Source organism: Lates calcarifer, linkage group LG12 (assembly GCF_001640805.2).
Source record: "Lates calcarifer isolate ASB-BC8 linkage group LG12, TLL_Latcal_v3, whole genome shotgun sequence".
In the NCBI taxonomy this organism is placed as follows: Eukaryota; Metazoa; Chordata; class Actinopteri; family Centropomidae; genus Lates; species Lates calcarifer.
In genome coordinates this window covers 23,365,144-23,390,030 of record NC_066844.1, presented here as the reverse complement: position 1 = coordinate 23,390,030, position 24,887 = coordinate 23,365,144, and the positions used below count along the sequence as shown (strand labels likewise).

Here is a 24,887-nt window from a genome sequence, read left to right as displayed (position 1 = left end):
AACTTGCAAGTGAACATAGTGCAGCATTTAGAAGTTAAAGAGCCATTTCCCTAAGCATTGGTAGAGATAAAAACTGAGTGAAGGACTTTTTGTATTTACCAGGTGGCCAGAGACACAACTCTAACTGAATGATAATGTTGCTCTTTAACTACTAGATGTGAAAATGAGCAACTGATTACTAACAACTTCACCATATCATGGTAAAAGATAATATGTCAGCGGTGTGTTCATGACATGTTTAGGTGTTTCCATTAAACCCAATGGGCAACATGTTTTAAAGTGCGTGCCTGTGTGCTTTGACGTAACTTCTCTCTCAGACAGGGCTCTTCTTTGGAGAGGTGGAGGGTGCTGTTATGAACAAACTTCTCCAAATGGGCTCCTTCAAAAGGTCTGAGCCACAATTGAACAAGTCCTGAACCCACTGATCCACTAAATCTGACCTGAGGAGCATGTTGTTGTTATTTTCTTCTGACTCTGCCTGTTTGTGCTGCAGGATCACGCTGTATGACTACCAGGCCCTTTGCAGAGAGTACGCTGGGAGCAGTGACAGTGCGCGCATGTTATCAGATGTAAGCCCGCCAGACAGAACATCAAGTGATAGATTTAAAGATAAAGACATTACAAGCAGTCATTTTGTCATCTGTGCTGCAGTGCATTGACATTTGTAAGGCCTGAGTTAACATCATGAGCATAGACCATGGTATCTATCTCAGAGTTTGTGGTTATCAGTGCTTAGACACTAGTGAAAGAATTGTGCAAAATTATTTGTGACGTCTTAACAATCTTAAACCATTTTTGGACACAGATTCTAACATTAAATGCTTTTCTCTTTCTCTTTTTCTCAGCCTTTCTCTGTGGTTAAGTGGCTCCTGACAGAACTTGTCATGTAAGAATTCTCAGAAATGATATACATGTCTAGAAACAGGAACATAAATTACGCAATATTTGACACCTCCTTTTTGGTAGTCATGGTAATAAGCATGAAATAAATAAAGCTGAATGACAATGATGTAAGTGGACAATCATCGCCCTTCAGTACACATTGTTAAAACGTAATGAGTTTCATTTAACTAGTTCAGTTCTAACAGCATTTACTTCTTATTAACAGTACCACTTCATAACTCAATATGCCAACCAATAACAACATGCATGGGTTAACAATTACTTTATATGTGCTTAAATGGTAATAAACATAGATGAATGTTTTCATGACCTGTGTATACTCTTTTCTAAAAACATTAGTTAAGTTATCTTTGTGGTAACTAATATTAAATAATATATCCTCATAACTGTCACCATCAAAATTGGTTTAAATGTGATTTTTGTGTTTTTTATCTTTAGTTTTCTGCTGGAATTTAACCTGTACAGCTGGTGGAACGTCGATCTTTCCGTTAAAGGTAACTGTAGTTATAAGTTATGATAATTATAGGTTAATAGGTACGAGAAAGAGAGAGGTGAGAGTGTAAGAGAATGAGAGCGAGACACTTGCTACCTGTGGTTTTGTCAACCCTCTGTGGCTGAGATAAGTTTGTTCTGTTACACATTCAGCTCAGAGGTCTCGGGGTAAAACCATGATGGTTCCATGTGATACAGAATACCCTGCTTTTGTCTCTGAACGCACCATTAAGGAAACAACAGGCAACATTGACTGTGAAGGCTGCATCAGGTATCACTTTTGGCCAAATCATCACATAATCAGTCCCTTATCTATCCATATTAAACAGTACACTTCCTGTTCTATCATTTAACTCCAGTCTCTGTCTGTGTTTGGGCTGCAGGTCGTTTGTTATACAGCAGATTCCCAGCAGCAACCTCTTCATGGTTGTTGTGGACAATAAGTGTGACTGCAGCAGTGCACCTCCAGTAACCATGGATCCCATCGAGATCATGTATATCCTTTCTAAAAGAAACATTGATGTCTGATATTTTGCATCATTTTATTTGAGTACATGGCTAATTTAACCAGAACGCATACGTCACTGACTGACTGAGTAACTGTAGGGTTAATTTTTGAGTTGCACCATGCAAGCGCTCAGTTTCACACCAGGCTAAATGAGTCGTGACATAGATATGTGTGCTGCTCATTTATTTTTACCCTTGACATCTCTGAACACAACGAGTCACTAAAATGTGACAGACTGAAGTTTCAGAAGGACAGAAAGAAACCTGAATCGTGTCATCCTTTCCACCCTGAGGTATGAGAGCTGCCTTTGCCTGCATACTGTACCCACGTGTCTGTTACAAATGCTGTGGATAGATCTATAAAACACATACCATTCACGGCAATGCCATTCAAGGCAAGTTAACCACTGAACTCTCACTCACACTGAGATACACAGTTCCATAAGATGAAAGACAAACTGTTAATCCATATGATATTAATTTGGGCCATCATTCTCACTGGTGATAATATGATTGTACTCATTATTTAAATTTCTGACATCTGGGAACACACTGACTTTGCTAAAAAGACGACCAATGAAATAAGAACAACGTAGTCAGACACATGACTCTTAAATTAACCCCTAGGTTAGCCACACTTATTTGGAAGGAAAAATCTAATGTGAATGGTAAATTATCATCTGAACTGTCACCTTACTGACTAATATACTGCCTCAGCTTTGACACTGAAATAAAGTGGCTTAAATAATATGTTAACTGTTGCCGCTGGGTCCCCAAATGTCAGTATTTACTTTTGTGAGTACAGTGCTATCATGATCAATAGAAACTATACACTATAAATAAGAATGTTGCTCAACATGAGGTTCTTCCTCCATAGTTCACATCTCCGAGCGTCCACCAATGTCTTTCATAGATAAGACCCTGTTAATGTTTGATATCACGCCCATGTGCTGCTCCTGTGTATCACAAACTATTGTTTCCTCTGCAGGAAAATGCCATGGAGTGCGGTTCAGCAACACGCCTCTCCAGTCCTCTAACAGCAGCTCTGCTCCCTCTGATAATAGCGACCATCAGCAGGTGACCATCAGCATCAGAGCTGGACATCAGTAAGGACTAACTCAACAAGAAGATGCTTATAAACACATAGAGAACATGGCCTATCAGAAATGAATTTGCTCATTCCTCTGCAACAGGCAGCGCTCTACTAAGACAAAATCCTAATCTGTAGCACTGAGACTCACATCCATTAATGCAGAAAACATAAAAAACGTGGTGCAGCAAAAGAAACTGAGATTAATGGGAGTGCTTGGTGACTTAGCTCAGAGCATTGCAGATCATGTCACTGTCAATTTGCCATTTTGTCCTGAATGTGTGCTGAAATTAAATAAGAGAAAGTAATGTGTCTACAGTCAAAACAAATGCCTAGGAGAAGAAAACAAGTCCTTTGTGCGAAGGATGATAGTAAGATATCAAATATGTTTGTTTCTTTCTTGTGAGGGGAAAAAAATGAAAGGTAATGTAAAAGTCTGAAGTACATAAAATGCACTTTTGTCATATGTGAAAAGAATGCAGAGCGGTCTATATTTTTGGCATTAAACTGCTAAAAACAACAGTGCCGTCATGCCTCTTCAAAGAAATTTTATTTTGTTTATTTTGTACCTAAGTTCTTTTTGATGTTGATATAATATGGATCATGAAGTGTAAAATATCAGAGAGACAGCAGAAAATTTAAACTTTATTCTGTCAGTTTCTCCCAGTTTTAAAGCAGAAGACATTTCAGACAAGCTAAAGATGCATGATGAAGATTCAGTGTGTTTAAGAACGTTACATTCATACATCCAACCATAATTTGTCAAGGTGACCACATACTCGTAACCACGTGTTTGAGAAAGCTGATGAATAAATACAAAGAAATATTTTCCTTCATTTACACCTTGTGTTATTTTCTCAAGTTTGTGTGTGTGTGTGTGTCATTGTTGGTGATGCTAGTTTGTGTGTATTATCTGACATGGAACAATTAATGAAACTTAAAGGGAAAAACTGAATAATAAAATATATTTAGATACAGAATACAGGCAAAGGGTTAAAGATACAGTGTATATACAGAAGCATTGAGTTGTAAGTACATATTTACAACTCAATGTTTATGTTGTTTAAGTTTATTTATTATACAGTCTGTGCAAAGCTACATAAGTCCTAAACAAAATATATCCAGTTAAAAGAACCATATCAGGAAACAAAACAAAAAATGAAAGTGAACTTGTGTTTTGGTTATGTGAGTAATCGAAGTAGATTTTCAATCTTAATCTAAAAAAAGAAAAAGGAACCAAAGGATGGAGTACATCATCTGCTTTTTACACCATAAACTACAAGTTAAAAATTGGATATTGCTGGAAAACTTGAAACTCTTTGGTACTGCTATAGCCTACTGTCTTATGCTAGTCAGCTCTAACCACAAAGTTTACATTTCTAACAGATTATTTCGACCGTCTGCTGCCTCTCTCTTTATCTATACTATAAAAAGTTTGTGTTTCAGTGATACATCACGGTGCTGTACTCCATACCCCTCAGGACCGTTGAAGCTGGCTCCTCTGAGATGGTGGCGTATAAATGATATGTGTCAGACTGGGAAAAGGAAGAAACCAATTATATCATCTGTGTGTGTGTATATATGTATATGTATATATATATATATGTATGTATATATCACAAATAGATTTAATGTTGTCTCTCATGTCTCACTTACATCCTGATTTTGAGACTCTTGCCTTTGCACTTCCACAAAATCTGGAACTGAGAAAGATAGAAGCCTTCAGTCCAGTCACTGCATTCAAGAATTTGATGGTATTTTTTTAATGGTATTATTGTCTTGATTGTGCATATTTTAAAAAGAATTATAACTTTCAACTTCATCTTTTAGCCAAAATAAAATAAACCAGCTGTTTAAGAGAACAATTCTATCATTGTAGCAGTATATATATACATATATCATCACCACCTCTTCTCATGACACTTTGTTCATATGTGAAAAAGAGTGTGAGACCCAAGCAGAGGAAGTCTTTTTGTCACAGTGCAGAGGTGGCCTCCCACATGCACGGTCTACTTTCAGTGTGAGATGCAGGTCATGAGTCGTTGTGTGCGTGTTGTTAACTTCCACAATGGTTATTTTAGTATTTCTAACCAAGATGAATTCTGGTTAATTAAAAAAAACATTTGAAGCTGCAACAAATACTTCCTGCAAACTGCAAATGGCTTTTGAGATCCACGCCAGAATGTGTGTCCCATCTTAACCCGAATGAAGCAGTGTTAGTTGAGACAGAGAACTAAACCTGCACTGACATCAGCGTGGCCTCATACCTCATTGTTTCTGTGCTGATACCTCCATGCCAGCAGTGTTTGTCGCTGCAGCTCCTCTCACCACTGCAACCTCAACTTTATGTGTCAGTTTTCGCTACTGATTGACAGTTGAGACCTTCCTCAAAGAGCTCAGTCGTCTTACTGTAAAACCTTTTGGTATAAGTGCTCATTCTCACAACCACAGTGTGTGTGAGTGAAGTAGCTTGTCTTTATATGTGTAAATTGTGAGAATGCTAGATGCAGAGCTCACAGAATAAATTGTTGTAATTAAATTGCAAATTGTTGAAAAAATGTTTTGATGTTGATGTCATATTTCTCACTGAATTCAACATGTCATATTTAAACAGTATGTGTGAAAAAATAGATCAAGGCGTTATTTATTATGGTTCTCACCAGCTCTTTTTTGTTTCCTGAGAACTGCGGATAGCAGTAAGATGATACCCACAGCCACTCCACAACCAGCTACAACTACTGTGGACTTCCATATCCCTGTTTCTGCTTTGAAACAACAGAAGAGTCACTTTCACTTCTTACATTAACAAAAAAGCAGGAAGACATACTGTGTGTACCTTTTCTGCCACCAATACAATTGCACACTAAACAGGTGATTTTTTTTAGACTACTGCAGTGTACGTGGGAAAGTAACCATTATCAATTTTGAAAAAACATTTTGCCCAAATTACATCACATCTAACATTTGACCCCTGATTTCTAGAGTAACTTGGGTGTATAATTTAAAAAGCTCAAGCTAACCTGCTACAAAATGTGTCAAATTTCTAAAAGAAGAACTTAAGATACTACTAGTTAGAGTGTTACTATAGTACATTTTTTATGTTAATGTCAGAATATGCAAGGTGGACAGATGTGTGTAGTGCTATGCTTATTGACACCAAAACCCGGATAGACAGCCATGGTTTTTAAAACATCCACAGCAATGCATGGTGGCATTTTGATGCACAAATAAGAATCTTTAGTCTACAGTACCTTTTATTTTTTCTCCAGATTCTGGATTCACAGGGATCATACCAATATCTGCTTCTTGAAGTCACAAAAACATGATGTTAAACATGATGTATCTTCCTTCACACTAGGCGTATAAATATTATATTATATTATATTTGTACACCCCAACAAATTAATGGTCCTTCAACAATATGGGCTAGCATCATTGAAATCATTAATGTATTTCCTCGTTGAAAAAGTGAGGAAGTACATATTAAAGTGAAACAGAAAGTAGAGATGGAACAACATAAAACCAGTTACTGGTTTTAGTATTGTGGCTGATGGGTCCATCTATAATTTTGTTACCTGGTGTCAGTTTTACAACAGTTACAGGAGTGGAGACATGATGCCTGCTAACAGTCAGACCTGGTGAATAAAAAAACCTTTAAAGCTTTCAAAATAAGAAATACATTGAGTGCTTTGTGATGATGTTCTAGATTTCTATCTAAATGTACAGCATGTCCTACCTGTGGTCATAGTAAATGTTAACATAGTCTGCGTTGTGGGTGACTTTATCTCCATCGTATCTACAATAAAAGACGACAGATTTGGGCCTGTCAATTTCATGTGTGAAAAATTGTGTGAGATTATTTCTGCAAACACCTGAACAATTATTTTCAATTATGTTCAGTACTAAAACTATTGTGTGTGCCGCAAATATATCAAGCAAATATACTCACAATAAGAAGTTTTCCAAAATCAAAGCACAAATAAACAAAAAGCCATACCTTTCCCACCTCCGCCGACAGTTGATATTTTAGTAGGAATGGAAGTCGTTAAATCTGTGTTACTTTCTTCTTTTCGGTCTGCAACACCCAAAACATATGAACACATAAATATCACAGCAGGCCACTTTTCTTGTGCTAATACTTCATCAATATATAGTAATATGGATAAACTGAAATAATAGTCACTCACTTTGTATGGTGATGATGGATGTGTCACTGTACTGAGATCGAGAAAGTTTTACAGCGTAAGAACATGTCACTTTAACCACAGCAGGTGAACTCTGATTAGCCATGTTCAGCAGCTCAGTCCCTGTCAGTGTCTTCACACAGGAGAAGACTCTGACAGTTCTTCCACTCAAAGTGTAGAAATAACACTGAGACACAGGAACAGATGATGGAGTCTGACAGTTCAATGTGACTGAGTCTGTCTCTGTGATCACCGGTGGATTCACTGTCAGTTTAGGTGGAGGAGGAACTGAAAGATTAGGGGGAAAAATGTCATAGTAAACACTTAATAGTCACATTAATGAGATACATTCCTAATGAAAAACTGTAAAGTAGAGTAAGTAAAGAAAAATATACTACACAACCAAACTTACTAACAGTTATCTTGCATTAGTACTATATGATAACATATCAGAGCACAGGAAAATAAGTCACTCACTGTTGATGGTGATGGATGATATGTCACTGTACGGAGATTGAGGGGTTTTCTCTCCAAGTTTTACAGCGTAAGAACATGTCACTTTAACCACAGCAGGTGAACTCTGATTAGCCATGTTCAGCAGCTCAGTCCCTGTCAGTGTCTTCAGACAGGAGAAGACTCTGACTGTTCTTCCACTCAAAGTGTAGAAATAACACTGAGACACAGGAACAGATGATGGAGTCTGACAGTTCAATGTGACTGAGTCTGTCTCTGTGATCACCGGTGGATTCACTGTCAGTTTAGGTGCAGGCAGAGCTGAAATGTAGAGATTGATATATGTGTATAAAAGCTGTACAGCTGGCCATGAAAACAAAAACAAATATCAAAATCAGGAACTGACCTTGTACTTTGATCTCATGAAAACAATCTGAAAAATGAAAAAGATGCAGTTATAACTCATCAACAGTTTCAACAAAATACCAACAGATTAAAACTCACTAACATGTAATTCTGTCAATCAAATATATATATATTAAAAATAAACGCTGCGGATAACTTAAGTTCAACTTACAGATGAGGATGACAAGCAGCAGGTGTCCAGCCATGATGAAGCTGAATAATGCGACTGTCAAAAACCCTCCAAGGACTAAACCTGTTTGACTTTGACGTACATAAGACCTGCCCAAGCAAAACCACAGCGAGCAACACAACATAATCATACTAATAAACAGGCCACAGAAACACATACGGCACCTGGCAGGCTTTATAAGCCCCTCAGTACACGTGCTACATTTAGACCTTGTTAACTCAGTGACAGATGATATACAGCAGCCTCAGACAGGAGTATTTTGTCATTGAGTCTATACACCATCATGTCAGTCAAAACATAATATTTCCTCTGTACTAGTGACAAAATCCAGGACCAGGACCATACACCTACAGCAGGTTCCTTTCAGTGTGTCCATGCAATATTAACAAGTATGGAGTCTTAGAAGTTTGCAGAATTTGAACCATAAACTACCCAATGGAGTTCATGGACAGATTATGACACAATAGGCCTCTAAATAAAGACAAGACCAGAGGGCCCTAAGACCACTTGGGACTGTAGGCCTGTATCCAATTGGCTTGTTTGATAATCAGTCCATTATAAAGTTCCTCTTGGATGCTCCAAATGTTTTGAGCCAAATAATTACTGAGAATTACTGAGTGGGCAGAAGGCAATTTGCATGTTCTCTACAAAGCTCATAATCCCAGTCATTCACACAACGTTTAGTGGATGAATTGTTGACATTGCAATTTCGTATTTAATGTGACGCACTAAAAGAAAGACAAAGCTCATTAAGTGCAAAGCATGCAAAACATCTGAAGACAAACAACTACAGTGAGTCTAGACACGTTTATTCGAGTCAGTTCAATTTTTTCTTCTCATACACAACCACGCACTTAGCATATTCACCGTCTGCTCTAAATGAACATGCAGTCATTTTCTATTTTTCCGCTGACCTTGCATTTGGCTTCAGATCTCAAGAATTAAGGTATGCAAGCTAAGTGGTTTTCAACCTCTTTATATCCAGTCTAACTTTTCAACGCTGCTGACGTTGTTGGCGCTTCAGTAAATTCTAATTAAACTCCTTACTTTGGCACCCTCTGGTGGTATTATGAAGAATGATGTTATGGCAGAAATTCACGTACTGTATAAGCAAAAAAAAAAAAAAAAAGAAATCGTTTCAGTGGGAACAAGACTCTCCCATGCTGAAATCACAAGAGACAAAACTGTTCTACTCATCCAGTAGACACAGAAAATATTAGCATTGAGGTGGAGTCAAGTTTGCGGCCACTTTAAGTTCGATATTCACTCTCCCTTTTGCTCTGTTTTGTTCTCCACCAACACCTGAGGAAAATACTGTGCTCTAAGCTATTAACTACTCAGCTGTGTTCCCCAGTCAATCAGTGTGCCCGCTTCCTTCCCCGTGTGGGGCAGTGTGGTGCACAATGGATTATGTCAAAACCTTTTTTAGCTGAAAATAGCTGCCTGTCGTGGTCCTAAAATAAAGCTGAGAAGAGTGTGCAGGCCAAGAAACCACAACAATGAGGTACGATGCTAAAATGAACGCTGCGGCTTCACTATGTGGACAGGACTTCTGGGGAGTTACATGCAGTTAGGAGCTAAGCTAGCTGGTCAATAAATACCTCCAAGACATCACCTGGTCACCTCAACTGTAACACTTTGTTTTCTACATAATCATGTTAGAAAATAGAATATGTGATGTGTGTGAGGGATTGACCAGACAGTTTTTAATAATTACTTAAATTTACTTCAGAGGAAAAGAAAAACCTTAACACCTATTGGCCAGTAAGAAACAATTAAGTAGTAGATTGGGTAGATGTGGGTAGATGTTGGATTTCAAATAATACATCACTGCTACTGGATGGCATAGCTGCAAAACTGTCAAAAGAAAATATTATAGCAGAGCATAAAAACAACCATAAGCACCACAAACACCCATCTCATCCAGATAAGGAGTCTGAGACACTCCAACACTCCAACTGATAAGAGGAAGGAAAGTACAGTCAGAGTTTCCAAAAGTTGAAATAGCACTCTGCCTGTATCCACTGTCAGCAGGAAGCACTCTTTCAAAACTGGCAGTAGTTAAAAACATACTTAGATCCACAATGGACCAAAACAGCACTGAATCACCTGTCTCTGATGTCCAATGAAAGTGAAATTCTGGGATGGGATTTGAAGAGGTTCATTAAGGACTTTTCTGTCAAATAAACAAAAAAGAAAAACTTCTAAAATGTGTATTTAGTATTGTGCTGCTATTGCATTATTGCTGTTATCATGAGCTGCTATTGTGTTGAATAATGCACAGCAGTTTGATTTGTGTTTCTATAAGGATGTTGTAAAGTTTCAAATTGCAATAGTTCTTCTGTTCTCTGTCTCTACAGTTTCAGAAAGTTTGAGTGTCAGTGTGCTTGCAGGGAGCTGTAGCCCGCATCCTTCAGGGCTGATGGAGCCGGCTCCTCTGAGATGGTGGAGTACATATGGTATGTGTCAGACTAGAAAAGAAAGAAACCAACTGTAAGAGTCCTTTAAATCAATAATGTTAATTCAGTACTCTGCCTCATGCCTCACTTACATCCTGATTTTGAGGATCCCAATTGTTCAGTTTCTCAGAACCTGTGAGTTAAAGAGAACCACAGAGTAAGATGAAAAAAACCTTGTTATTCTGTACATAAATCAGGAAATCTTGCACTATATTGTGGTAGGAGAAACAGCAGCTCACCTGAAGGACCATCAGCATCACGTACAGAGCTGACCATACTGTAGCCTTCACCATTACCTGGAGGTAACTTGTTTGATAAGAGGAGAGAGGAAGAGGAGGTGAGAGGAATTCATGAATAACTTTACAGACACTGAATTCACTCTGATTTTACATTATGTGAATGTTATTTTTTTCCATAATATTTATTTAATTACCAATCTTCCATAGTCAGTATTTGTCATCATTATATCACCTGCAACAGAAAGTAAAACAAAGCTCAATGCACTAAAATGCATATAGGAATAGTACTGTGATGTATGATGTGAACATTACCGCTAACGCTGGCTTGTGATCTGTAAGGGGGGAGAAAAAAGAGGTGAGGGAGTTATACAAGAAAGCAGAATGCACTGTAGGATGTCACACCTCTAAACACCTCTGCTGACTATGTGGTCACTGCCTGTGAATCCCTGGGTTCTGGGTTTGAACCTTGGATCAAACCCAGAACCTACTCGCTGTGAGGTGACAGTGATAATCACTGCAGTGATACATGTGTCACTCAGCTCTTGTTAAAAAGGATAAAAAGCATTTCTTACCTCTTGTTGAAACATTTTCCTGACAAATGAAAAAAAAAAACAAAAAACAAAAATGAGGAACATTCAAAAGTACATTCAAGCTTTATTGGACACAAATCGATATAGTTCTCACCACTTCTTCTTTTGGTGCACAGAAGCACCAGTCCCAGTGAGGTGACACCCAGAGTTACTCCAAGACCAGTCACAGCCACAAGGACCTTCCACATCCATCTTACTGTTTTGGAACAACAAAGGTCACAAACCAGTATCAGTCTCACTTCCTGTAGTGTTAAAACAAAAGAAAGAGGACAGCTACTGTACATACTGAACCAACAGTACCTCTACCACCTATAACAGGGTGTGTTGAACATTATAATTATGCAAAATGAATTGTTTAACTGCAGAGTGACACACATGGCACTGATGCAGCACAGAGAGCGTTTTTCAAAGGACATGATATCGAACTTTTAACCTCCTGTCTGAAAAGCAAATATGTGAAGGAGTTTTTGCTCACTTTTGTGTCTTCTACTTTCAGTTTAGTCTAATAAATAAACTGAAACATTAAAAACATTCACAGCAATCAGTCCTGACAGCTTTGATCCACTGGTAAGAATCTCACCTGTGACATTGCTGTCTGATGCTGTTTTCACAGTGTTGTTGGCAGAGGTCAGAGTAACTATACCAGCTGTATTAGTCTCTCTGGTAACTGTTTCTTGAAGATACAAAAGATAAACATACAATGAAAAAGTGAAAAGACATTATTTAAAATGTTCTATAATACTGGTGTAACTAGAAAACAAATACAATAATTTATATGTGACAGTTCTCTGGATTTTTCTTTTCATGTATAGCATGTCTTACCTGTCATAGTTAATGTTGACATACTCTGCACTGTGGTTGACACTGTTTCCACAATATCTACAATAAAAGAAGATGAATATGGGCCTGTCAGTTGTATATAAGCACACATGCATTAATATTTAAGCTCTGTGTTTTATTCATGTATTCACTTCAGCAGTTATTTCCACAAAACTAGAATTCAATGAATATGAGCAGTGTAGCAGCAGTTTCATACAATGTTGAAATATTTACAGAATAAGAAGAAGAACTGTAATTACCATGTTTTACATTTAAAATCTAACTCTGCTTCAAAACAATGATTTTCTGTCGCCTGAAGTCAGCACATCCAAAGCCATCTTCTCAAATTGATGATTTTTTTGAATGGTAAAAATGTATATCACCTTTTATGACCACGGGGCGCATTGCACTAAAAATGTTAAATCAGTCATAAGAATAGTATTTACTCACTGTTTATGGTGATGGATGATATGTTACTGGGTGGAGATTGAGAGGTTTTCTCTCCAAGCTTTACAGTGTAATAACATGTAATTTCAACATCAGCAGGTGAACTCTGATGAGCCATCAACAGCAGCTCAGTCCCTGTCAGTGTCTTCACACAAGGAAAGTCTCTGAAAGCTTTTTCACTCAAAGTGTAGAAATAACACTGAGACACAGAAACAGATGATGGAGTCTGACAGTTCAATGTGACTGAGTCTGTCTCTGTGATCACTGGTGGAGTCACTGTCAGTTTAGGTGGAAGGACAGCTGAAAATTTAGGGGGAAAAATGTCATAGTAAACACTTAATAGTCACATTAATGAAATACATTCCTAATGAGAAACTGTGATTTAAAGTAGAGTAAGTAAAGAAAAATATACTACACAACCAAACTTACTAACAGTTATCTTGCATTAGTACTATATGATAACATATCAGAGCACAGGAAAATAAGTCACTCACTGTTGATGGTGATGGATGATATGTCACTGTACGGAGATTGAGGGGTTTTCTCTCCAAGTTTTACAGCGTAAGAACATTTCACTTTAACCACAGCAGGTGAACTCTGATTAGCCATGTTCAGCAGCTCAGTCCCTGTCAGTGTCTTCAGACAGGAGAAGACTTTGGTTCCTCCACTCAAAGTGTAAAAATAACACTGAGACACAGAAACAGATGATGGAGTCTGACAGTTCAATGTGACTGAGTCTGTCTCTGCGATCACCGGTGGATTCACTGTCAGTTTAGGTGGAGGAGGAACTGAAAGAAAAAGTATATGTTGGATTAAGTAACTACAAATTGTACATATTTAAAAGATCCTGATGTGAGATCAGGCAAGTTATAAAAAGAGGTCCACAGCAGTAAAGTTGTACTCACTGTTTATGGTGATGGAGGATATGTCACTGTGTGGAGACGTATAACTGAACTCTCCGAGATTCACAGAGTAATAACATGTCATGTTAACCACAGCAGGTGAACTCTGATGTGTCATCAACAGCAGCTCAGTCCCTGGCAGTGTCTTCAGACAGGAGAAGACTCTGACAGTTTGTTCTTTCACAATGTGGAAAAAACACTGAGACACAGAATCAAATGGAGTCTGACAGTTCAATGTGACTGAGTCTGTCTCTGTGATCACCTGTGGATTCACTGTCAGTTTAGGTGGAGGAAGAGCTGAAAGATTAGAGATAAACGTGAAAATAATTCTATGTTAATGTAAATAAATGATAAATAAATAAATAAATCTTCAGTTTCATGTATGTAAAACTGTAAAATTAATGAAAACATTAAAAGTATAATGCACTGATATCATATTTCTATAATGTTGTCAAACTAATGATGGACTAATGATGTTTGTCAAAATCTGGCAAACAAATTACCCACAATGCAACTTGACTCAACTCACTTAAACGTACAGATTTAGGTGTGTGAAGTTACTGCAGTAACGGCTAATATAGCATCAAACTGTTAACCTTAAGCAGAGACGAGTCTGTTATGCTCACTTCTTTCTAAATCTTCACACCCAAGATTGCTTTCATTTTCAAACTTGTAGACGTCAGACCGGACTAACGCTGCAGACTAGCTCAAGTGACATCAACTGTAGAAGTTGTTTAGATTTAGTCCAGCTTCCTCTTCAGCCACAAAAGGCTTTACATAACTTTGTACATATGCAGTAGTACTCCCCAAGACTTGAGACCAGACATTGATATGTAAAATTGGTGGTTTCCCTTTAAACACCTCCATAAAACAGGGCTGACTCCAATTTTGAAAGCCACAGTGTTTGTGCAAATACTGTATCGTGATATTATAAAACATATGGCAGTACAGTCACTTACGTTGTATGGTGATGGAGGATGTGTTACTATGCAGAGACTGATATTGTCCTCCTCTGTGCTCTGCAGTGTAATAACATGTCAGTTCAACCACAGCAGGTGAACTCTGACGTGCCATGTTCAGCAGCTCAGTCCCTGTCAGTGTCTTCACACAGGGGAAGACTTTGGCAGTTTGTTCCTTCACAGTGTAAATATAACACTGAGACACAGAAACAGATGATGGAGTCTGACAGTTCAATGTGACTGAGTCTGTCTCTGTGATCACCGGTGGATTCACTGTCAGTTTAGGTGGAGGAGCTGAAAATGTGAACATGTTGAATTAGATTAGATGTATTACTGTTTAGACTCTGATGCACATTTCTGAGAGACACTTTGTTGTTTGTGCTGATATTGTAATACAAAATTAAAACACCAGTCCACAGCAGTAGTGTTCACTTACTTTGTATGCTGATGGAGGACACGTTACTCTCTGGAGAATGATTAGCTACAAGGTAAAAACATGTCACTTTAACCTCAGCAGGTGAACTCTGATGTGTTATGTTCAGAAGCTCAGTCCCTGTCAGTGTCTTCAGACAAGAGAGGGTTTTGGAAGGTTTTCTTCTCATAAAGTGAAAATAACACTGAGACCCAGAAACAGATGATGGAGTCTGACAGTTCAATGTGACTGAGTCTGTCTCTGCGATCACCGGTGGATTCACTGTCAGTTTAGGTGGAGGAGGAACTGAAAGAAAAAGTATATGTTGGATTAAGTAACTACAAATTGTACATATTTAAAAGATCCTGATGTGAGATCAGGCAAGTTATAAAAAGAGGTCCACAGCAGTAAAGTTGTACTCACTGTTTATGGTGATGGAGGATATGTCACTGTGTGGAGACGTATAACTGAACTCTCCGAGATTCACAGAGTAATAACATCTCACTTTAACCTCAGCAGGTGAACTCTGATGTGTCATCAACAGCAGCTCAGTCCCTGGCAGTGTCTTCAGACAGGAGAAGACTCTGACAGTTTGTTCTTTCACAATGTGGAAAAAACACTGAGACACAGAATCAAATGGAGTCTGACAGTTCAATGTGACTGAGTCTGTCTCTGTGATCACCGGTGGATTCACTGTCAGTTTAGGTGGAGGAGCTGAAAGTTTAGACGTAAACAAGTGTTAGATTAAATGATTAATAGCTACATGTGTAAAATAAGATCAATCATAGAAGACTGTAGGTTAAAGCACAGAAAAACATACTCTATAAAAACAGTTAAGTTCAAAGTGTTCAACAGAAAACAACATTAAACTGACCTTGTGCTCTGATCTCAGAAAATGAATCTGTTGGAGAAACAACATGTTAAAAATAGAAATAGATACAACTAACTCATCAATAACTCGTCTTGTGCTTCTGTTAGCCAGATGTAAGAATGTAATAAAACATGCTGATACCACTCATTGCCTGACATTACACATCAAACAGATCTTTGGAAATAAAATGCACTCGTACTGGTGTGTAAATAACCCACATAAACAATGAAAGAACCTGAGAAGATGTTTAACTTACACATGAGGACGAGTAATAGCAGGTGTCCAGCCATGATGAAGCTGAATAATGTGAATGTTCAGCAGTTCTGTAAAGTGCACCGGTCTTTCTGACTAGTTTGACTTTTACCTACATACTCTATGTGTCATTTTGCAGAACTTGTTTTCAGGAAAACCACAGCAAGTATAGGAAGTAAATCACACAAATAGACAGGCCAGAGAAACACCCACACTCATACAAAGATCAAAGCGCAGTGGTGGTTCACTGGGTCAAAAAAACAATTAACGCTATTCAGAATATTCCAAGACTATTAGTGTGACACTGAAGCCTGACACTGTGGTTGACTTGACAGAAGATGGTAAAATGAGGAGCTGATGGCATGCTGACGGCATAGGGGAGAATTTTGCAGATAGTTTTTCCCCCTGATGTTTCAAACAAGCATAATTTTCATCTGGTCAGTCTTCCATTACATGCACAATATCCTTTTTTGGGAAAAGAAAATTAGCTTTTTTGTCAACAACTTCATAATTTTTTATCTTACACAATTGACAACTGAACATTGATCTAAAACTCCTCTGATTATACAGTTACACCTTTTCATTTCCACACTGAATATCAACACTTTTACAGCTTTTATTTAGATTCGATTTTGACCTTTTTTTTAAATGTGGGTTCAGATACATTTTATTATTTTATTATTTTATTATATACAAAGTTAAATAGGAGTACATATGGAAGCAGACATTTGATGCAGAAAATGAAGCAGAGTAGTCAAGTTCTAACAACATAAACTACGCCCATAAATAAGAATACTACAGAGCCCCTTTGCTGCCTTTTGAAGGAAAAATATTGCATATTATTGCCGCACAAAGTGTCTCTTCCTAACAATTACTGCATGCCTAATGGCAAATGACTGAAGTACATCATTGAAATTCATTCAAGGTTAAAATAAAATGAAAAGTCATCTGTAAAAGTCAAAATCGTGTTTATAAGTGGCTACTGATGATAGAAAGTAAGAGTAATACAAAGCATGAAATATGTATTGTATTGTACAGTATTGATGTGTATTACCTGATTGTCCTCTCTCAGTGAACATAGGTTATAATATAACCTCATGTAGCACGTATTTCTGATGTACATGTGTTATTTATGGTGCATATTTCCAGAAGATAAAACATACTTGATTACAAATAGTTTACAATAAAAAATATTGAAATGAACTTTCACCCTCGATTTCCTGTATCAAACATTTTGCAAGAAACAACAACATTTTTTAAATCCATCCCTATTACATCATAAATACAGTACACAAGATAAAAGATACAAGGTTTAACACAACACATGGTTTTAAAACATTTCTTTGGTCAGTCTGTTCCTCAGACTTCAGTGTGGCTGCACAGAGCTATACACCATATCCCTCAGGGCTAATGCAGTGGGCTCCTCGGAGATGGTGCAGTACAGATGGTAAATGTCAGACTAGAAAAGAAAGATGCCAACTGTAAGAGTTCCTTAAACATATAGTGTCAATAAACCTTTATAACAAACACATTGAAAACTGAGCCTCATGTCTCACTTACATAATCATTTTGAGGTTCTCGTCTGTTCAGCTTCTCAGAATCTGCAAGTAAGCCATCTGTATAAAGTAAAGAGACACTGTGTCAAGACTTCGACCGTCATTGTTCCACAAAATGTCGATCGGTGATTCTTGATTCAGGTAGGTGTAAAATGAAAAGCAGCTCACCAGTTGCACCAGGTACTGAGGTGATCACACTGTAGGTTTCATCATCACCTGCAGGTACCTTAAGATAACAGGAAACATGAGAGAGGAAGTGAGAAGAATTCATGAATGACTTTAAACATTAATCCACCTTTACAAAATCTTCCTCCTAGAGATTATTTTATACCCAACAAAATTTTAATAGATGTACAAACTGCTTGACAGTCACACCAAAGACCAGGGTTCACATCCAGAGTCCTGCATATCTATTTAGGCAACAAAAGCACTTTGGTTACGGTTGGGGGAAGATTGTGCTTTGGGTTAAATGCTATTAAACACTCTGTGTCTGAAGTCACTTGATCAGACCTAACCATAAGTGAAATTAAAACCTATTTGCTGTTGCAGTTCAGTTGTATATAAACATAATGTGTAGGAGAAAATGTTGTTCTTTAGTTTGATTAATTAATGATGTGAAGGTCATATCAACTGGAAAAAAGGGTTTTTAATTACCGGTCCTCCACAGTCAAGATTTCTCTTGCACATTGAGTCACCTGTAACAGAAGGCAAGAACATCTCAATATACCAAATAACAAAATTATAACTAAAATAAGGCATAATGTACACTCAGATAGCACTTTATCAGGAACACCATACTAATACAGGGAGAGGCCTCCTTTTGCTCATAGTGAATGTATATCAATGAATAATACAGTGGTGTTGCCTGATCACTAAGTGTGTACATTACCAGTGTCGCTGGCTTGTGCCCTGTACAGAAATAAAGGAAGAGAGGTTTTATCCACATTATGAGCTTCTTCCACTAATGTCCTGCTGCCCTTAAGAAAAACACTAATGTCACAACTGTTCCAGTGATTCTGCTCAGTGGCTGAATAAAAGGATAAACTAGTGTAGTTTATCTGAATCAACCTAGTCAGCTTTTGCTTAAAAAGTGAAACAAGAAAGATCACTTACCTCTTGTCAGAGCGCCTCGCTGAAAAATGCAAAAACAACAAACAAACAACAACAACAAAAAAAAGAAAAGAAAACAGACAGAGAGAGATTTCAGGAAGCGCACTTAAGTTGTATTGGCTGATACAGCTGTTTCTAATATTTCCTGATTACTGCAGTCCAAGCCAAAGCATACTGTATAATCTGTTATCTGTCTACATTAGTACAGTTTATTTGTTTTTCACTTGCATTGGTTTGACTTTTTTGACTTTTTCCATTCTGAAACCTCCAAATTTCAGTATACTTGTGTGTATGTTTACGTTGGAAAAGTACATTCAAGCTTTACCAGACGTATATATCGACACTGTTCTCACCACTTCTTCTTCTGATGCAGAGAAGTGCCAGTCCCAGTGAGATGACACCCACAGCCACACCAACACCAACTATCACAAACATCCATATCCCCATTTCTGTTATGGAGGTAAAACAGTGTCAGTCGAACTTCTAATACAAAAGCAGGAAGACAGTGTGTCAAAGACAAGTATTTCTTATTTAAAAACTTTAAATCATATGAAATCAAACACTTAAACAGATAAAGTTGTGAACATTATGAATCAAGTTTAAGACATAAATATACAATATACAGTCCTGGAACTTTCTGATCACGCATTGTGTATGCTCACTGTAAATGAGACAGTGACAGTTTTTAACATTAAAATATTCAGTCTTAGGTTCAGGATCTTGCTTCATCATTTCCTGTCATCTTTCCTCTGTCGCCATCTAAAAGCTTTTTTTTTTATGTCTGTGTGAATCATTGAGAAACTTAATAACTGTTTCACCTGATGCTGGTTTCTCTGGTGTTTGGGAAATAGAAATAAAATGTTCCTCATCTTTCCTTGGTGCACCAACAGTCAGACCTGTAAATTAATGAAAATACATTTCATTATAGTCATAATATTCTGAAAAGAGTTATACATTATGTGTAACACTCACAGTAAAGCATGATAGTGTTATGATCCAAAAAAATGATGAGAATAATAGGTCCACCTGTTGTTTCATCACCAGATGTTGGATTCATACAAGTTGTGTCAGCAGAGGTCAAACTACCTGCACCAGTGAGAGTTACATCAGTAACAGAAGAACTGTTTAACATTAAAACAAATTTAACATTTAATGAAAAGTCAGTCTGAATCATTGAGAACATGAGTAACTATATCACCTGTTACTGGATCCACTGATGTTAGGAAAGTAGGGGCATTTCCACCAGTGTCATGTGTTGCACCAGCAGCTGAATAAATTAAAGTACATTACATAAAATCATATCACTCATTGTGTGACCTGATGTGGTTTTCACAAGAATTACAGAAGTTAAAGCAACGGCCTGTTGTGATAATGTTCTAGATTTTCTTTTAAATGTCTAGCATGTCCTACATGTGGTTGTGGTAAATGTCGACATAGTCTGCGTTGTAGGAGACTCTGGTTCCACAGTGTTTACAATAACAGATGATGGATTTGGACCTGTCAGTTTCACGTGTGGACAAATGTGTAGAACAGAGTATTTGTGCAGTCACTTGAGCAGCAGCAATAACAGAAACATGAACTGTGTGTTTAACTAATGTCAGACAAATACATCTATAATTTTGTTACCTGATGGTGTTTTCACAGGAGTTACAGGAGTGGAAGAGTGAGGTCTGTTTACAGTCACACCTGGTGAATAAATGCACAAAAATATAGTGGTTATAATGGTGATGATGTTCTTGGTTTCTGTTCAGATGTATAACATGTCGTACCTGTGGTCACAGTGGATGATGATGTTGTGCAGGCAATGGGTGGTGATTCTTTTTCCACAATATCTACAGTAAAAGAAAATTAATTTGTGCTTGTCAGTTTTATGTGTATGAACATTTCTGCAATTTTATTTCTGTGATTTGCACAAAACTTTCAAAACTAAAAACCACAGGACATTTACTGTGTTTCTGTGTCAAAACTAAAGACTACTGTTTTATGGCTGTAGTGATGGCAGTGTCAGAAATTCATCAGCACATGTTGTGTTGTGTCACAAACAGTGTAAAAGTAATTTCCATGTTAAGGTCAATATAATGTGGTTCACAGTTTGTACACAGAATGTCAACTTTCATTGATGCTGTTCATACAGGTTATAGTTAAGGACTTTCAATCAGGTGTCAGGTGCCATTAGACAGAATGGGCAGATGGATTTTGACCATCATGCAGGGTAAATGTTACAGGAAAGTAACAGTGAAAATGTTATGGAAAAATGTGTGAACTGCTGTAACAGACTCTTGTGTGAACAACTGAAGATCCCTGTGCTGTGAGTGATAAATATATCATGTAAAACCAGGAGAGGAAATATTTGGACTGCTCTTATTTCAGTAAACACACAGTATACTGAGTCATGGAGGATGCATCATTTATGAGTCTGTCAGTTCAGCTCCTCAGTGACTTTAAGTTCAGGGTTAGACTCAAACAGTGAAGTCATACTTGTATGTGTATCCATGTCTTCACTAACTTACCAGTCAAGTTGCGTCCATCACTACGAGGAGACAAAGAGTTGTGTTCACTTCCCAAACTGTAATCACAACTGGCTTCCTTTTGTTGAACGAAACATAGATGTCTCAGGAAATCATCTATTGTGACATAGAACTGACAGAACCACTTTTTCTTAGTTGAGCTCTTTGTCTTCCTGATGGTTGTAGTTTGGACTGGACGACTGGTTTCTCCAAAGTAAAGATTACATCTTGTCTCACTATCAGCAGATCCAGGCAGTGAACAAGAGAAGTGAACGTAGTCACCGATAAAATGTTGAACACTCATCTGTGGTTTTTGACCTACAAAAGAATCAATGAAAAGTCATTAAACACAATGTGTTATTCTGTTAACAAGTACACAGCATGTTGTAGCAACAATTTTAAACAATGCTCACAATCACAGAAGTCCAACTGTCACACCTCAGTCATCATGTTTTACTGATTCATTATGATAATTATGTGTCATCTTAGGTGAGTGTGACTCACACTGTAACAACAATCATTAATCAGAATAGAGTGAAAACTGATGACAAAATCTAATTATTATAAAATGCTAATTGTAACATCTCATCCCACAGGTGGTATTTTATTACTGGGAAAGGAAGTTGTTGAATCATCATCTCTCTTCATTTTGTTCTCTCTGTCAATAACACCTGAAATATGACACAATACATGTCACTGAGTTATACTGCATTAGTACTATATGATAACATATCAAAGCACAGGAAAAGAAGTCACTCACTGTTTACAGTGATGGAGGATGTGTCACTGTGTGGAGATGGAGAATCTAAAGCTCCAGACTTTACACTGTAAAAACATTTCAGTTCAACCACAGCAGGTGAACTCTGATGAGCCATCAACAGCAGCTCAGTCCCTGTCAGTGTCTTCAGACAGGGGAAGACTTTGGTTTCTTCCCTCACAGTGTAGAAATAACACTGAGACACATAAACAGATGATGGAGTCTGACAGTTCAGTGTGACTGAGTCTGTCTCTGTGATCACTGGTGGATTCACTGTCAGTTTAGCTGGAGGAAGAGCTGGAAAATTGAAGCATACATTGCATTAAACAAGTGAAAATTGCTTTTGTTTACATACATTCCTGGTGATAAATTAATAATGACAGAGGAGACAAATTGACTAACACTGACTCTGGACACCTGACCCCCCTGTAACAAGCAGCAGTGTTAACTCACTTATGACAATGGTGGACAAATCACTCTCTGGAGATGGATACATTACATCATAATAACATTTCACTTTAACCACAGCAGGTGAACTCTGATGAGCCATGTTCAGCAGCTCAGTCCCTGTCAGTGTCTTCAGACAGGAGAAGACTCTGACTGTTCCTCCACTCACAGTGTAGAAATAACAATGAGACACAGAAACAGATGATGGAGTCTGACAGTTCAATGTGACTGAGTCTGTCTCTGTGATCACCGGTGGATTCACTGTCAGTTTAGGTGGAGTAAAGTCTAAAAATTTTTGGAGAAAAAAACATTTGTTATATCAAATACTTAATAGTTGTGTTAAAATCGTAAAATTTCAAATGAGAAATTGCAACAGAGGAAGTAAAGAAAAATATACTGTATAACCAAACTGACTAAAAACTGTCAAATCAAGTTTATATTATCTATATATAATCTATAAAAATATATATATATTCTATAAACACAATGTCACTGAGTTATACTGCAGTAGTACTATACATATCAAGGCACAGGAAAAGAAGTCACTCACTGTTTACAGTGATGGAGGATGTGTCACTGTGTGGAGATGGAGAAACTGAACCTCCAGACTTTACACCGTAAAAACATTTCAGTTCAACTACAGCAGGTGAACTCTGATGAGCCATCAACAGCAGCTCAGTCCCTGTCAGTGTCTTCAGACAAGAGAAGACTTTGGTTTCTTCCCTCACAGTGTAGAAATAACACTGAGACACAGAAACAGATGATGGAGTCTGACAGTTCAATGTGACTGAGTCTGTCTCTGTGATCGCCGGTGGATTCACTGTCAGTTTAGGTGGAGGAAGAGCTGAAGGTTTTGGAGGAAAAAAAAAAAAAACAATTGTTATATGAAAGAAAAAAATAGTAAACAATTAAAAACCACATTAATGTCAGAATATTCCTACTAAGAAATTGTGATTTAAAGTGGGGTAATTAAAGAAAAATACATTGTACAACCAAACTATGTATACAAATAGTCAAACTGATAAGAGACTACAACACAGTGATAACAATAGAGCTAGATATGAGATTATAGATTGATCAGACTCTGACCTTGAACTTGAATCTCATGAAAGGAACCTGTTGGAAATACGATGTGTTAACAAGGTAACTAGATGTTATAATAACTCATTAATAACTTCAAGAAAAAATAAAAAATGTGTCATTCTGTCAGTCAGAGGTAGGAGTAAAGGTCAAGACAGAGACCAAGATACATCTCACTGCAGTTCCACGAGAATTTAACAATAATCAGCAAAAAGCAACAACTCAGACAGTAAAAACACACAAAACACAAAATATCCAAACATAAAAAGATCAAATTTAAGTGCAGCCTACATTAATGATTACAACATGTATAGAAGGTTTAACTCACACATGAGGATGACAAACAACAGGCGTCCAGCCATGATGAAGCTGAATACTGAGACTGAAGATAATCCTCCAAAGAGGATAGTTGTGTGTCTGACTACACAGACTCTAACACACAGAAGTGTCACTTCACAGAACAAGAAAACCACAGCAAGCATCAAAAGACAATCACACAAATAGAAACACACACTTTACATCCTGTTTCAGATAGTACATGTGTTTAATTTAGCACAAATCTACCACACTAGAGACAAACCTCTGAGGAAAGACGGCACGTTATTTCTTTAAAAACATTCACACTCACTTTGTCTGTTCATGGTGTTTATCTGGCTCTACCTAAACATTCACTTATTTCTCATTTCTCAGTCCTGATCATTCAACCATTTTAATTCATATCTATAAATATTGCTGCACAAACTGTGTTTTCTTCACTCTGGTTGAAAAGATGTCACATGTCCTGGATTAATATTTTTAAGTCATTTTGAAAAAACATCAGTGATAGTTCACCCTGTTCATTGTCTTATTACCAGCTGCTTGTGAGTGTGTGTGTGTCATTATGATAAAATGTAGTCTTGTTTATATGTTTGTCTGTCACAAAACTTTACACATGTGCGTAGTTCAGAACAAAATGAAGGCTGAGTGTTATGATTGTGGTCTGACCCATGAGAACTGAGTAGTCATGTAACAACATAGTAATAACTACTGAGTATTCATGGGTCAGAACTGTGGTGATCCTGTTGTAAGATGGTCTCTAGTTATGAATTAATATTGTTTTGTAATTGGTTTTTACTGTTCACTCTGTATATATGTGGTGTATTGCACATGTGAATCACTCCTCTGGTGTAAAGTGGTTTGAAATGAATGAGACTTATATTTAATAGTTGTGTATAATGTTTTTATTACTTAAAGCACTGAAACACATGATACATGTT

The 24,887-nt window shown here is 37.3% G+C and overlaps 3 protein-coding genes across 13 annotated transcripts in view; 1 reads left to right on the top strand and 2 right to left on the bottom strand.

Annotated features, from left to right (window-relative positions):
• cacna2d3 (calcium channel, voltage dependent, alpha2/delta subunit 3) overlaps window positions 1-3,832 on the top strand; it is a 30,668-nt gene extending 26,836 nt beyond the window's left edge. The window contains exons 32-39 of the mRNA XM_051074415.1: window positions 318-388; window positions 494-569; window positions 846-886; window positions 1,342-1,397; window positions 1,549-1,666; window positions 1,779-1,891; window positions 2,113-2,195; window positions 2,891-3,832. Of these exons, the coding sequence (XP_050930372.1) occupies window positions 318-388; window positions 494-569; window positions 846-886; window positions 1,342-1,397; window positions 1,549-1,666; window positions 1,779-1,891; window positions 2,113-2,195; window positions 2,891-2,983 (651 nt within the window). The 3' untranslated portion in view covers window positions 2,984-3,832. The remainder of the gene's footprint in view (window positions 1-317; window positions 389-493; window positions 570-845; window positions 887-1,341; window positions 1,398-1,548; window positions 1,667-1,778; window positions 1,892-2,112; window positions 2,196-2,890) is intronic.
• A 6,733-nt stretch (window positions 3,833-10,565) lies between these two features.
• On the bottom strand, window positions 10,566-16,362 carry LOC108886548 (uncharacterized). Of its 6 annotated transcripts, none has more exons than XM_051074357.1 (17): window positions 16,179-16,362; window positions 15,926-15,952; window positions 15,475-15,765; window positions 15,076-15,357; window positions 14,640-14,933; window positions 13,684-13,977; window positions 13,273-13,566; window positions 12,782-13,078; window positions 12,335-12,391; window positions 12,093-12,185; window positions 11,607-11,708; window positions 11,495-11,513; window positions 11,235-11,254; window positions 11,117-11,154; window positions 10,923-10,989; window positions 10,776-10,816; window positions 10,566-10,695 (listed from the first exon to the last, which is right to left on the bottom strand). In XM_051074357.1, the coding sequence occupies exons 1-17, from the start codon at window positions 16,210-16,212 to the stop codon at window positions 10,603-10,605; spliced, it is 2,343 nt and encodes a 780-aa protein (XP_050930314.1). In that variant the 5' UTR covers window positions 16,213-16,362; the 3' UTR covers window positions 10,566-10,602. The 6 variants fall into 6 exon arrangements, with proteins under 6 accessions (XP_050930314.1, XP_050930315.1, XP_050930317.1 ...); XM_051074358.1 differs by having other exon boundaries at window positions 13,684-13,942; window positions 14,902-14,933; XM_051074360.1 differs by lacking the exon at window positions 14,640-14,933 and having other exon boundaries at window positions 13,684-13,942; window positions 15,323-15,357.
• A 442-nt stretch (window positions 16,363-16,804) lies between these two features.
• LOC108886528 (uncharacterized) lies at window positions 16,805-24,018 on the bottom strand. 6 transcript variants are annotated; one of them, XM_051074362.1, is made up of 19 exons: window positions 23,960-24,018; window positions 23,641-23,667; window positions 23,102-23,395; window positions 22,558-22,836; window positions 22,108-22,401; window positions 21,959-22,018; window positions 21,351-21,665; window positions 20,610-20,672; window positions 20,467-20,526; window positions 20,039-20,107; window positions 19,813-19,926; window positions 19,659-19,736; window positions 19,194-19,289; window positions 18,844-18,862; window positions 18,620-18,639; window positions 18,385-18,425; window positions 17,899-17,956; window positions 17,735-17,799; window positions 16,805-17,633 (listed from the first exon to the last, which is right to left on the bottom strand). In XM_051074362.1, the coding sequence occupies exons 1-19, from the start codon at window positions 23,991-23,993 to the stop codon at window positions 17,541-17,543; spliced, it is 2,079 nt and encodes a 692-aa protein (XP_050930319.1). In that variant the 5' UTR covers window positions 23,994-24,018; the 3' UTR covers window positions 16,805-17,540. The 6 variants fall into 6 exon arrangements, 5 of the variants coding, with proteins under 5 accessions (XP_050930319.1, XP_050930320.1, XP_050930321.1 ...); XM_051074363.1 differs by having other exon boundaries at window positions 17,735-17,790; XM_051074364.1 differs by having other exon boundaries at window positions 19,867-19,926.
• Window positions 24,019-24,887: the final 869 nt, after the last annotated feature.

Bases quoted from the DNA above. Each gene is read 5' to 3' on its own strand.
- LOC108886528 (XM_051074362.1), bottom strand. From the start codon at position 23,993: ATGGCTGGACGCCTGTTGTTTGTCATCCTCATGT. The intron at 22,402-22,557 runs GTGAGTTAACAC...TCAATTTTCCAG, and splicing joins TTTGTCCACCATTGTCATAA to CTCTTCCTCCAGCTAAACTG. The intron at 17,800-17,898 runs GTGAGCTGCTTT...GTGTCTCTTTAC, and splicing joins CTCAGTACCTGGTGCAACTG to TTTATACAGATGGCTTACTT.
- LOC108886548 (XM_051074357.1), bottom strand. From the start codon at position 16,212: ATGGCTGGACACCTGCTATTACTCGTCCTCATGT. The intron at 11,155-11,234 runs GTAATGTTCACA...TTTCTGTTGCAG, and splicing joins ATCACAAGCCAGCGTTAGCG to GTGATATAATGATGACAAAT. The intron at 10,817-10,922 runs GTGAGCTGCTGT...TTTAACTCACAG, and splicing joins TGATGCTGATGGTCCTTCAG to GTTCTGAGAAACTGAACAAT.